This window comes from Cyrtonyx montezumae, unplaced genomic scaffold, assembly GCF_038088225.1.
Source record: "Cyrtonyx montezumae isolate F1298 unplaced genomic scaffold, pur_monq_1.0 scaffold_20, whole genome shotgun sequence".
Lineage (NCBI taxonomy): Eukaryota > Metazoa > Chordata > Aves > Galliformes > Odontophoridae > Cyrtonyx > Cyrtonyx montezumae.
In genome coordinates, this window is record NW_027071937.1 from 110464 (window position 1) to 123994 (window position 13531).

Consider the following 13531-nt stretch of genomic DNA (forward strand, 5'->3'; position numbering starts at 1 on the left):
GCGGAAACAGTCTGAGTCATATAAAGGGTCACCTTCTCTTGCTTAGAATACCCTAATATAATTATCATCATTCCTTTTCTTAAGTTTATGCTTCCTTTGAAGTGACAGAATGGCTAAATTATTCTCCCACCTCCTAAAATACACTGCTAAAATAAAAGTTTTCTCCATTAAAACGTAGCTTTCAAAATATACACACTCTTTGTAGTAGCTTTATTTTTCTGGGAAAGGCTGACAAAAACTTCATGTACTGAATATGTACAAAGACAGTCCTGCTTTGTGCCGCTTTTATCAAAATCATTACTACGTAAATGCAGAAAGTTGAACTAAAGTCAACTAAGTAACTGAGTAGTAGTTCTGATTTCCTTTCTTCTATATAATAGCACAATCGCTGCCCAGGAACTACTGAGCTTCCTAATTCCTTGCTTTTGGATATCTCTATGACTTTACCAGAAAACTAGGAGGGAAAAACAGTTAAGTCAATCCCCCCTACTCAGTCTCTACCTATGGAAATGCCGTTTGTGAAATGCAAGTTCAGCTTGTGGCTGCGGGTTGGGCTCTGCGACTCGAGGACACTGTCATCCAGGAGGTGGCGTGGCCTCCCCGTCGGGAAAGTGGCGCTTTTGCTCTCCACCACACTGAACTGACACATCATGCTGCAAAATTGGAAAGAGAAAAATGCAAGAATCCTTTTATGTCATCTGATAACAGCCCTTCGTGCCTGATATTTCCACTCAGGCTTTGTTTTATCATGCAATGAACATACAATTCTATAGGTTATTAAGTAACAAGTAGATAATTGGTACTGCTTACATTGCTCCTTGAGTACCTGAACAAGTTACAGACTTCAGCTGGCTTTTTAAGTAACAGTCACTGCCTTTCTGTAGATGGGAAACTATACAAAGGTTTTTACTCCTATATATATGGCACTTGAACATCCTGAGCAGATGTAAAGGTAGAAAAACAAGCAGATCCCAGGTAAGGCACTGCTCATTGATCATGCACTAAGCTGAACAAACACATAATGTAAACTACTTTTCTTTAACCCATTCAATATGAAATTCAGTACACGCCCTCCCTAACTGAGGAGCAGGTGCTCTCACTTAGCTAGCACAATGTCTCATTTGTAGAACAGTTAAAAAGGTCATAGCTTTCCAGAGCGAGGGTAATACTCCCAGCAAAAACACAAAGTGTCAAGAGAAAACTTAAAGAATATACAGCAAAGCCTGAAACAATACTGCAGTATAGGAAAGGGAAAAAGCAAATATCAAAGTGTTCTGTTGCCAGATTAAACCTCAGCGATGCATGACACTGCCTGAGTGCAAGGTAACCTGGAATACCCACTTGTTTCCCAGACTGTGACTCTTCCTGTGCCTTGGTATAGGAGGTGTAGATAGACTTGCTGTGACTGAAGTGTCGGGACATGTTGGTCTCCTGCTGAATTTCATAATTGCTGACACCTCAGCTGTACCTAAAAGACAGAGATCATTTAAGACTGAACTGCTGCAAAATGCAGGAATTCATGGGCTGGCGTGTTTAGCAGCTGATTAAAATTAATTATTACAGAGAACCTGAAGACACTATTTCTGACAAGTATAGCATCTATACCATCAATTTCTGCTACGAATTAGTCTCTATATATTTCAAGTGCTGAGGAGTAATCTTTAAAACATCTTTGCACATACTTTTAACAGTGAACTCCTGCAAAAAGTCTTGGCACCCTTACAATAGTGGTACGTGCCAAAGTGCAATATGCAGAGCCATAAAGTCAGCCTGTATTTAGGGTGTGAGTAGGAATGTTCACACATGTTTAGAGTTTCACTTACAACTCCATGTTGTGAAGAAACTGTAAACAGTCTGCTCATATTGACTCACAGTTTGAGCATGTAAGAGAAAGCAAGGGCTTTTCATGCGTCTTACAGCCAGACAGATGTATTGCTTCTCACTGTGAGGTTTAGGGATGTCTCACTGCAATTATTCTTCCTCTCATTTTACAGATTTTATGAGGCCCCATGGAAAACATGGACGAGATGTTCTAGCTTCAGTTCCTTGATGCTGTCTGCAAAAGACTGGCAGTGAACTCTGCAATACAGCAGATTACAAGGCCTATTATCCTCAGTGAATGCGAGGCTACTCTTGGCTCCACAGTAAGCCAAGAAGATTTCAGTTAAATATTTAGTTGTGATTTTGGTACTCTTGACATAAATTGAAATGGTGGTCATGAATGTGGCTGTCTGTCCCAAACCTACTTAACTCCAGACTTGGTACAGCTTAAGCAGCAGCAACAGAGACTCTCTCCTACATTTACTGGAACTACTTCTTGTACACTCCAGTAGCCATAGTTTATTCAGCTTCCAGCCTCTAACCTATAACCACATGTTAAGAGTTCAATAGAGACAAACTTTTTGATGTGAAAAACACAGAGAGCTATCCTTAGAATCCTTACAAGTCTGTGGACTCAACTTACAGATAAAGAGAAATAGGAAAAAAAACACCATTCTTGGGCACGGACTGAAAATGAGATGTGAAGACATGCTAGTAACAGAAATGATTCTGCATTTGCTGTTCAGCCTACTCCAACTCCTCCAGAATTTGTGAAACATAACACTATAGTAGCATAAGTCATCAGCATATGTGGCTTCAGAAAAGGTCTTATGATTAAAGGTCACATGCAATTCTAAAAAAAATTCATTTTTAATTATTTCTTGATCTAGAGATTCAATGAGAACCATATGTCCGGGAGGTGGGAAGAAAAAGACTTAGTACAATGTTCTGCTGCATTTTCAATTAAAATTTTGTGTCTGGATTGTAAGAAGACACAGGAGGCATTTTTCCTCAAGGTGAATAGGGCTCACCCTCTTGTGCCATGGAGGCTGAGCGAAAGTTTGAATATAAAAATAATGAATCTGAGCATGGTTAGTTGGTGACTAATAGGCCGTAGAAACTCTTTGAATTAACATTTCAACTGTTTTCAGTTCAGGTTAAATTAGTGTCTAACTAAGGTGAGATGCCCTACCTGTGACAGAATTTTTTGGAACAGGTGTAGAAACCTTACAATTTAAGCCAACAGTTCCAGTCTGGCTTCCTGGCTACTTAACACTGCAATTGCAATCTCTTTCATCAGTCCTGGGAAAAGAGATAAAGGACCTGAATTCCTAGTTAGACGTCTTTAGGGAAGATCCTGAATAGTGAACAGAATGCTTTGTGGGAAAAAGTGTAGACAGAAATATCAGCTAAGCTGATACAACACTGTTTGGAGAAGCCATTTTCTATGTATTTCTGCTGCTGCTTCATCTCCAAGTCAAGAGAAAGAAACAAATACCATTTGGCTCTGTTAAGTTTGTGTTAAGGCAAAAAGAATCTGTGCCTAAAAGCCTTTACAAAATTTTTACATCTGCTCTTCTGTCAAATGCCTATGAAGAAGAACTGTGAAGTTCAGAGCTCTCATTAGACTGGAATTCTGCTTCGGGGTACAGTCAGTTCAGTAAAAAGTCAGGGGTGTAGAAGGTGTCGGCATGAGTTATGAAGCACAAGAGAGATGACCTCATTTCTGTTAAGGGGTAAAAGACAAGTGAGACTGTGCCAAGAAGGATGCCAAAGAAGGTAAATGGTGAGATACTGATGTATGCTGCACAGCCAAGGGATGTTTATGGACATACCAGACTGTTGAGCAATTAGCTGGGTAACCTATGCCTGATACTGGAGATAAGAAAATTCCAAAACTTAAATTCATTTGAGATTATTTTGCCCATTTCCCCCCCCCAATAACTGAAGTCATCTGCTACTGCTAACTCTCTTTACTCTCCTGGCTCCAGTCCTAGTGCATACTGTTACTATGATTGCTGTTCTGTTATTTTGCCTTTCATGGAGACAAAGCACTCTTAGTAGGATTTTCCAGTCAGCTGGCATAAACAAGGGTTAGCTTGCTTTTCATTATTTCTCAGAATCATTTTCAAGGCTATGCTGACATGCACAAAAAAAATATTGTATAAAAATATTAAAACATTATTAAAAATTGTTTGCGTTAGAGAACATAAGACAACTTCATCAGAATGAGCTGAGTGCTATTTAGTGGTTTGTGGCAAGAACATTTGGAAAAGTTTATGCACATCCCAGAGGATCTCACTGTTTTTTTCCTTTGCATAATTTTTCCATGAATAATCCTTCAAATGTTATAAATGAATGTTACTTTCGCAATCTTTCAGTAGAACATGTGAACATTTACAGTCTCCAGAACTCTTAAAAAAGTAAGAGCGAAGAAGTTATAGCTCACAATTTTACTTATCAAACATCTATCAATAAACCAATACTAGGCAACTGAACAGAAAACTGAAAATGAGTTGTATATTATATGCTGAAAAATAGAGTGACAGGATTCTTCTACAAGGTAAAATACTTTCAACTACTCAGTATTACGTTGGTGAGAAACTAGTAAGTAAAACCGATGTTTATCAGATCTGTTTCTAAAACATAATAGATGCTCTAAGACACAGACTGTCTAGTTAAATCTTTGCTGTGAATTTTTACTCTTCTTTTGCCACTGAAACCAAAGTCAGTGGGTGACAATAAAAACTTTTAAATACCAAGGCCTACTCACAAAACACACAATAAGGAACTTAAGACCAATGTCACACACAGAATCAAGATTTAAAAATAAATAAATCTAGATGGCTATTGTCAAAGCATAGTTTTCATTTTTGAAACACTGCTTTAAAATCCAGTAAGACTCATTTATGCATACAGCACACAGGAAACACATATGTTACATCCACTTCTCAGACAAGAATCAGGTAAGGATAAGAGACTGGCTGCACTTCTCCGTGCTCTCAACTCTCTCTCTCAATTTCAATTGTTACTTCTACAGATACACTAATTTTCAGCATGTGTGTTACGTCCATTGCACCAACAGAGAGTACAAAACCCTGACCTACTGAATATCTTGCAGCTGCATCTGCAGGGTAGTACATAAGCCTAGCTGACTTCTGCAGTGGCAGTGAAAACATATCCATTATGAGGGCATCCAAAAAATACATTAAACAGTTCATTAAAAAATCTTTTTGTAAGAATTAACTCCTGTGGTTGTTCTGATGGAAGAGACAAAAAAAAAAGTAGAAAAATCCATTTTCCTCTATGTTCTTTACATTCCTATAAGCATGGCAGTTAAATAAATACCAGTAAACTAGGATAGCAAAGAGACTTGTTTGGTAAGGAAGACACGGAGAAGTAATAAAATGATAAAATTAAAACCTGAGTGTGATCATCTTCTCTTGATGCCTGATGTAATATTCTACAATTTTTTGAAAGACTTGCAGTCTGTTAAAAAAATTACACACTACTTCTGCTTGGATTTGATGGATAATCTTGGATAATTATGTGAATTCCTCAAATTTGTTTGGTATTAATTTCTTTCACAAATACTCAAATGACTTTTAAAAATGTGTAGGGAAAGTATCACAGAGGAAGAGATTGGAAATGAGCATAAGTTTGAAACTAAAGAAAAAAGCTCTCTGGATGGCCTGTAAACTTCTGTGAGGACAGTAAAGTTCTGCCATTTCTAGTTTAAGAAAAGAAGACATTATGCACATGAAGCAGTAATCAAGCACTTGCATGAGGATTAGACAAATCTAATTTCCACAGATTGACTGGCTGCTAAAGCACTTAGCACAAACTATTTATTAGTTACCAAAGCAACCAGTAAAACAAATGCCAAAACTAAATGTCAGACTCAGTGTTTACATGGAAAATGATGGTTGTGGGTTTTTTTTTTTTTTTTTGTTTTTATTTTAATGCTAAAATGCTTTAAGTGTTGTAGAGTCATCACTGGTATACTACATCTACTTCCAGAGGATTACAAATGTGCAAACATTCCAGTCTCTCTTTTTACTTTTTTCTCTCCACTTAACTCCTGCATACCATAGAGTTTACATTCGATGAATCTGCTGCTTCTAATTAATTAATTAATTATTATTAATTAAAATATAATATATGAGAAACTCTTTGGGAACTCTCAAAGATGAATTAACTCAACATAATGGCTGAATTCCACCCCAAAAACAAAACTAAACAAAAATAAAATACAGTGGTTTCAGACGAATTGTTCCATATTCCTTCCAAGACAGTAAGGTAAAACTTCTGGTCTGTTTAATCTCCTCTCAAGAATTACACTGTGGTATAATTAGAAAAAATAAAAAAAATATCAAGCCAAAACAGACAGAAAAAATAAAGGAAGGGGTGAGGAGCTGTCCCTGACTATTGCATAACAATAATAACAAAGATGTCCATTGCTGTGGCCTGGCTGTTGCCATCTAACATACTAACATTAATGAACTGGTTAGTTAAAGCACACAAACATCAAGATCAGTCTTTGAGTAACTCACAGTGTTAGAGAGATAATTTCCTGGACATGGTAATTATTTGAATATTATTTCATCTTTTCATAGTTGTTTTCCAGTACAGGATAATGTGGTCTATTTTAGACAGCAAGCAACCATTTTCTATATTCTGATTAGTACATGAACTCTGAAATCATAGAACAGCTTGGGCTGGAATCAAGAATCATCAGGTTCCAATCCCCCTTCCACAGGCATGGCTGCCAACAGCTAGATCAAGCACTAGATCAGATTGCCCAGGACCCCTTCCAACATCTCCAAGGACTGGGCATCCATGACCTCCCTGGGCAACCTGGGCAACTTCACCACTCACACAGTAAAAAACCTACCCTGATATCTAACCTAAATCTCCCCTCCTTTAGTTTAAAACCATTCCCCCTTGTGTCCTATCAACATCTACCCTCATGTTTATAAACTCCCATTAACTATTGGAAGGCCACAATGAGGACCCCAACAGCCTTCTCTTCTCCAGGCTGAACAAGCCCATTTCCTTCAGCGTGTCTTCACAGGAGAGGTGCTCCAGCTCTTCGATCATCTTTGTGGCCATCTCTTGGATCCTCTCCAAAAGTTCCGCATCTTTCCCCGTATTGGGCGCCCCAGACGTGGACACCATACTCCAGCTGTGGCCGCATGAGAGCAGAGCAGAGGGGGTCAATCACCTCCTTTGCCCTGCTCACCACCCTCCCCTCTGATGGAACCCAGGATACCATTGGCTTCTGGGCTGCAAGTGCCCACTGCTGGCTTGTATTATGTTTTCCATCTTCCAGGAGTCCTTCTCAGTCCTTCAATTAAGTTGATAAAGAACATAAATAAAGTTTTCTATACTCATTTACACTTAGTATACACGTTCTAAGGAACATTAGTTGCTATGAAAGATAGCTTACTTGCTACTTATTTCATTAGATCTTTTATTTTGTTCTGGGAAAATATACTGAGTTATACTGTCTAGAATAATCTGTTAATCTGTTTAATAGCTGTACCATGAATGCTTGGCAACTCCAAGCCAACACCGCAGGAACACAGATGTCTTTTACAGCTAACTCAACTGGAAAGTTTGAACAGTTTGCATGCTGTAAAGCCCTTCTCCTTCCCCCCTTCCTCCCCAAGCTTCTCTCCCCCTGTTCCCTCCCGCCCCCTTCTCTCCCACCTCTCTCCATAGCAAGGCAGAATGAACAGACTTAAGTTGCTGCCAAAGAAATTGTGCGAATCACGTTGTTCCTCAAAATATACAATTGAACTGTTTAAAGCTCCTTTCTAAGTATTACTTACAAGTAACAAGAATCTCTACAGTGTTACAGTGGACATGAAATCATTCTGTAAAAGCACTATTCACAGTTACACATGCATCTGGTAATTAAATGAGACCATCGTAGCCACTAATACACAAAACATAGTCTGTTGTGAGACATTCGTTTTAATCAGATGTTTCCCTCCTGTTTAAAATTTACTGGAAAACCAGTTGGCAATCAACATGGAAAATGAACACATGGTTTTCTCCAGTACTTTACAAACAGAAATACTGGAGGATATAACTGCTTTTACTGAGCTTCACACTCCTTTAGATATTTCAACAGGAAAAAAGAAACCCACAATGTCCCTGGAAAGAGCAAACTGCAAATCTTTTGAAAGGGAGGTGAGATAGAAGATGAAATCACATTGCTGAGAAGGAAAACATTTCTATAATCAACACAAGTAGTTATAATTCAGGACATGACAAAGATAATACTTTCTGCCACTCAATTCATTAGAAACTTAAGAATCATTACCGCAATACTGAACTTTTCTCCATACTTGGAAACACATGACAGCCTGCATGAAGTAGGTCACACACAACACTTAACCACAGAATCAAACAGAATTACAGTATTAATAACGTGTTAACTTTTTCACTACCAGAACTGAACTAATGACAGCACCTCAAGGGCCATGAGTCTTTATTTTACATTAAAATTTATATACTCAGACTTCCATGATTTTGATGAGCAAATTAAACTACTGCCTAAACCGCTTTCAGATAATTGCCTACCATTATAACCTGCTGACTGGAAAGAGTTTACTCTTGATGTACGATAGTTGAAGTGGAAATAATCTCAAACTATAATTTAAATCAAATTTGAATCCAAATAATGTTGATTTGAATATCTTAAAATGTGCTATTTTTAATTCTCTGTGATCAAATAAGTTATTACCAACATTTTCATATTTTAGATTGGAATTATTCTCGAATAACAATTAGCTATATTTCTAATCGTTAATGTTGTGAAATAAACAATACATTAGCGTCGATTCAATTTTAATTCATCTTAATCTACTGAACTTAGGAATCAGTTTGATTTTTTACTGAAGTACACTGGATTTTAGCATCTTTGCACTCAGGTGAAAAAAATCATTGGTGGCATTCATTGTCTAAATGACAGTAAATGAGAACTCTCTAGCTGAGCAAGAGACAGCAGTGCATAAGCATGTTAAGCTTTTGAAGGAAACAGTAACAGAAGAACTAACCAATTCATATGACTCAAGACTTGGTTTCTAGCCACCACTCTCAACAGAGCAACCTTACACGGGATGAAGGGGCACTGTAGACTCAGAGGGAAAAGTTAATGCTCTCCTAACACTCCTAGATAAAATATGATTACCTATTCAATTGAACTCTTTCCTTCATCTAAATTTTTCCTCAGTCAAACTCTCTCTCCCCTGCTCACCTTTCCCCACTCAGTTGCTATGAAGAATGACACTGGAATGCAAATTTAAATTGCTTGTCAGATGTAGTATAGTCTTCTCTCTCTCTCTCTTTTTTCATTTTTTTTTAACATATTCACACTTGGTTTAGCACAGTGAGGCAGAAAATAGGCTACTTAGGTTAAAGGGATTAAAATAGAACAGCTTTTGTGATAATGGTTCCCACAGTAATAACTACATTTTACATATTTTCATGTTTCTTCAGCTCTTAGAAATTTATGCTTCTCTTCAACTGTAAATTAAACAATTAAATATGTTACATGTGCTTTGTTCCTTTTCTCAAACAACTTACAGAAAACTAGTGCCAGCATTACACAATGTTAGGTCCAACTGGAAATTCTAAGAAGCGTTGCACATGGAGGCACATACAAAGCAGTAATCAGTATGAAAAGGAGCCTTGCATAAATGTTTAGGTGCAAGAAAAGTTCAGATTATGAAAATCTCTAATTTTATACCTCACCTACCCTATATTCTGTTTAGAGAGGATGTGCACAGACAAAAAATTATTGACTACTGTCTAAATAGACAATGTCTTAAAAAGACACCAGAGTTGTATATGAATCCACTAGAAGAAATTTTCCTTAAGATATGTTTCTCATCGTGATTTTTTTTTCAGTTAAGAGCTAAAGTAACCTATTCATCATATTATTCATAGAAATCGTTCAACTGTGTGTCTTCCCCCTGTACAAGTGAAAATTGTGTTTCAGATTGATGTGTCAGTTTACAAAGAAAACAAAAAAGAATTTCCTATGTTTATACGTTGATTTGTCTGTAGTGAAAGAGACTTCTTCCTTTTCCACTTATTAAATACTACTGAAAATGCAAACATTTGTGAAACTGTTATACCTGTGAGATCTTCTTTGGAGGAAACCAGTCGAGGAGAGCTGCTACCTGGCTCAATTCTTAATGATAATCTGGAAAAAAAAAAATTAGACAAATTAACAATACCATTTCTCAATAACAGTTGAAATAAACTGATCAATTATTTTGGCATTGGTAAGCAGCAACTTTACCTTGTTGGAAGTGTAATTTATTTGGTCATCACAGAAAAATTTATTTAATAAACCCATCACAAAATGGTCTGACTGTTATTCAGCCCACGTAAGCATTCAGATTTTCCTTTCTATAATGATACAATTTTTAATGCATTCCTCGTGAAATTTAGGTAACTACATTCTTACACTTCATTTAGTGACCAGAATATTTGACAAACCCAAAGATCAACCTCCACACAATTTCCTGTACTGTAATATTTTTTATTCTTGAGGAGAGAAAAAAGAGGGGGAAGATAAGGCAGAAAGGAAGACCTATGTTTTTAAAAAGGTTCTAGAAAGAGGTTTGGTATCTTTATACAATCTAGAAAGCATCAGTGGAGTGTACTTCACTTAAAAGTTCACCGAAACAGCAACAGCTTTCGGTACTACCAAATGAGATTACATAACTCTGTACTTGTTATATGCTTATAAAACAAAGATTGATGATGTTGCTTACCTGTTTAGTTAAGTTAAAGTACACTCTGAAATTTTCAGCCTTTGTGAAGTTTGGCTGTTTGGTCATTAACTTCAATAATGGCAGAATTCTACAATTTTTTCAGAATAACAAAGAATGGAATTTAGCTATTCGTAATATGAAAAAAGAGGATGTGTTAGAAGAATACTAATAAATCTAAACCTAAATTTGAGCTTTGGTAAATATAAAATACTCATGTTGACATGTTTAACATAAATCGTTTAAAAAAAAGGATACATTCTGACAATGAGTTGTCACTCCTCGTCCTCATCACTTGTTCCCTCTCTCTCCCCTACAAGGCTGAAAATAATCAAAGATTTTTATTTCACAGGAGAGATACTGACAGTCAGGACAGCTTCCAACAGCCTTGACTTATTTGTCACCAACCAAGTTAACTTCTGGTGTTCCTCTGACACTGTGTTTTCCAGAGAGGCAAAGGTTATCTATATGCACACATGTTCAACTGCTCTCATCTGGATATTCATGTATGCAGTTACGCCAGCAGTGCTTCCAAGTAGTACTCACAAAGTCAGAATCTTTGGCACCTCACATGATTGGTGTTATACTATCAATAGGTCTACACAAACTCTGATAACTGATGTAATTACCAACAAATAACAGTCATACCCATCACATACCAAATTATATTCACGCAGCTTACTGCTCTGAGTCACAGAATGATACAACTGCCCAGGTTGAAAAAGACCTCAGAAGGTCATCTGGTCTAACATTTCACAGAAAAAGGGCGTCTAGACAAGATTATCTAGCACTCTGTTCCATCTCATATGAAAATCTCAAGCAGTGGGGATTCTATTTTTCCCTGGGGGTAGCTGTTCCAGTGACTGTTTTTACTGTAAAAATTTATTTCTTACAATGAAATAAATATAATATCCAATGACACCTACCATCACAAATAAACAACAACCTGTGTTCCAACATACCAAATAAACAACCCAAAATCATTACAATGTTTTTTTTATTTTTATTTTTGTATGCGCGTGTGTGTTGATACCTGCGTATGGTCAGAAACTCATCTTAGTCACTCTATGCATCCAATATCACAGCACTGTTAGAATTACTTTTTGAGCTCTTTAAAAAAAAAAATCTTTGTTTTACCTGAGTGTGAAAGTCTTGTCTTAGAGCGAGGTCTAAGACAGAGAAGTAAAAATGATAGAATTCCAACATTCTTAAATGATACAATGATTCAACTATGATACACACCAGGGCAAATCCTAGATATTAACCTGGGAAACTGCACATTAAAAACTAAAATTCCTAATCTGAGGAATTAGTATTAATGATTTAAAATAAACATAAAACTAGAAGTAAAATAGCTGGAGGAAAAAAACCATGAGCATAGATCTATATTGAATTAAAAACGATAATCAGCTTTTCATTGGGAATTAAGACAGTACTTTTAAAGAAGAAAGCACAGGAAGCATAGAGTGCATCAGTAAATTCGCACATGACATGAAAACAGGGAGAGTGGCTGACACCACAGGGCCACCCCAGCAGAACATGACGAACTGGAGAGTGGGACTGACAAAAAAACCTCTTGAAGTTCAACAGGGGAATGGTGTAGTTGTTCATTCCCTGCACCTGGTACAAAACAACTCCAGGCACCAGGACATGCTGTGGACCACCTTGCTGGAAAGCAGCTTGGTAGAACAGGTCCTGGGAGTCCTGACGGACACCAAGTTGAACATGGGGCAGCAGTGTGCCCTTACCACTAAGAAGGCTAGCGGTATTTTTGGCTGTATTGAGTTAAGTATCCCTAACAAGCCAAAGAGGTGATCCTGGTTACCTTTCCCTTCTACTCAGCATTGATGAAGCAGCAACTGAAGTACTGTGTCTAGTTCTGCCCCCACTCCCAGTTCAACAGACACCTGGATATACTGAAAAAGTCCAGTCGGGGACCCACCAAGATGATCAAGAGCATGAAGCATCTCTGCTATGAAGAGAGGCTGAGAGAGTGGGGACTGTACTGAGGAGGCTCAGAGGGCATCTTACTGATGCAAAGAGGACAGAGCCAGGCTCTTTATGAGGTACCTACTGTCAGGACAAGAAGCAGTGGGCACAAACTGGAACACTAGAGATTGCTTCTAATGTTGAAAATTTCTAGATTGAAAATCAGGAAGCATTTCTTTTACTGCATGCGTGACAAAGCACTGGCTCAGGTTGTCCAGAGAGACAGTGGATTCTCCTCCTTGGACTGGACATGGTCCTGGGCATGCTACTCTCAGTGTTGCTGCTTGAGGAAGGGTTAGGCCAGATGTCCACCAGAGGTCCCTTCCAACCTTATCAATTCTATGTATGCTTTGTTCTTGTACAGTAAAAAAGGAGAAGAAAATAAATGTTGTCTGGAAGAAAGAAGGCTGATTCTCAAAATATTTTTCTGGAACATTAAGGGTCAGTATGCTCTGTAAAGTAAGCTTCATCTCTAACCCACCTAATCTTAAGTAACATTCTACTAAGCGCAGCCATACAGCTCGTTTAAATATCGCTTTACTGATATATATATTGCTGACAATAAAATAGTTAGTCTTCAGTACTGTTCTTTCTCATGAGGTTAAGTTGTCCAGTACAAATTGAAACCATTGCTAGAACAAAAAGTCACTTTTACTCAATTTTCCTAGTAATAAGCAGGTGAGTAAGTACAGCTCAGGGAGTGAGACAAGTGAGAAAAGCTTTACATCCTTGTATATGAACTGCTCCATGAAGAGGCTGAATGAAACTTATTAATCTTTCTTGAGACAGGGAAGATGAAGCTGCAGTGAAGCAATACAGTTCTCAAAGCAGTTACTCTGTATTTCTGAGCAGTATTAGTTCATGCAGTAAAATTGGTGTGACATATCTGGAACACTTTGGGCTACCTGTGTAGCACTTAAACTGCAGGT

General features: G+C 37.5%; 1 protein-coding gene across 6 annotated transcripts in view; it reads right to left on the reverse strand.

Moving 5' to 3' along the window:
* RALGPS1 (Ral GEF with PH domain and SH3 binding motif 1) overlaps positions 1 to 13531 on the reverse strand; it is a 74463-nt gene that overhangs the window by 7155 nt on the left and 53777 nt on the right. For all 6 annotated transcript variants that reach the window (XM_065737312.1, XM_065737308.1, XM_065737311.1 and 3 more), the window contains 3 exons: positions 9972 to 10039; positions 1342 to 1468; positions 502 to 653 (listed from right to left, as the gene is read on the reverse strand). In XM_065737312.1, the coding sequence (XP_065593384.1) occupies positions 502 to 653; positions 1342 to 1468; positions 9972 to 10039 (347 nt within the window). The remainder of the gene's footprint in view (positions 1 to 501; positions 654 to 1341; positions 1469 to 9971; positions 10040 to 13531) is intronic.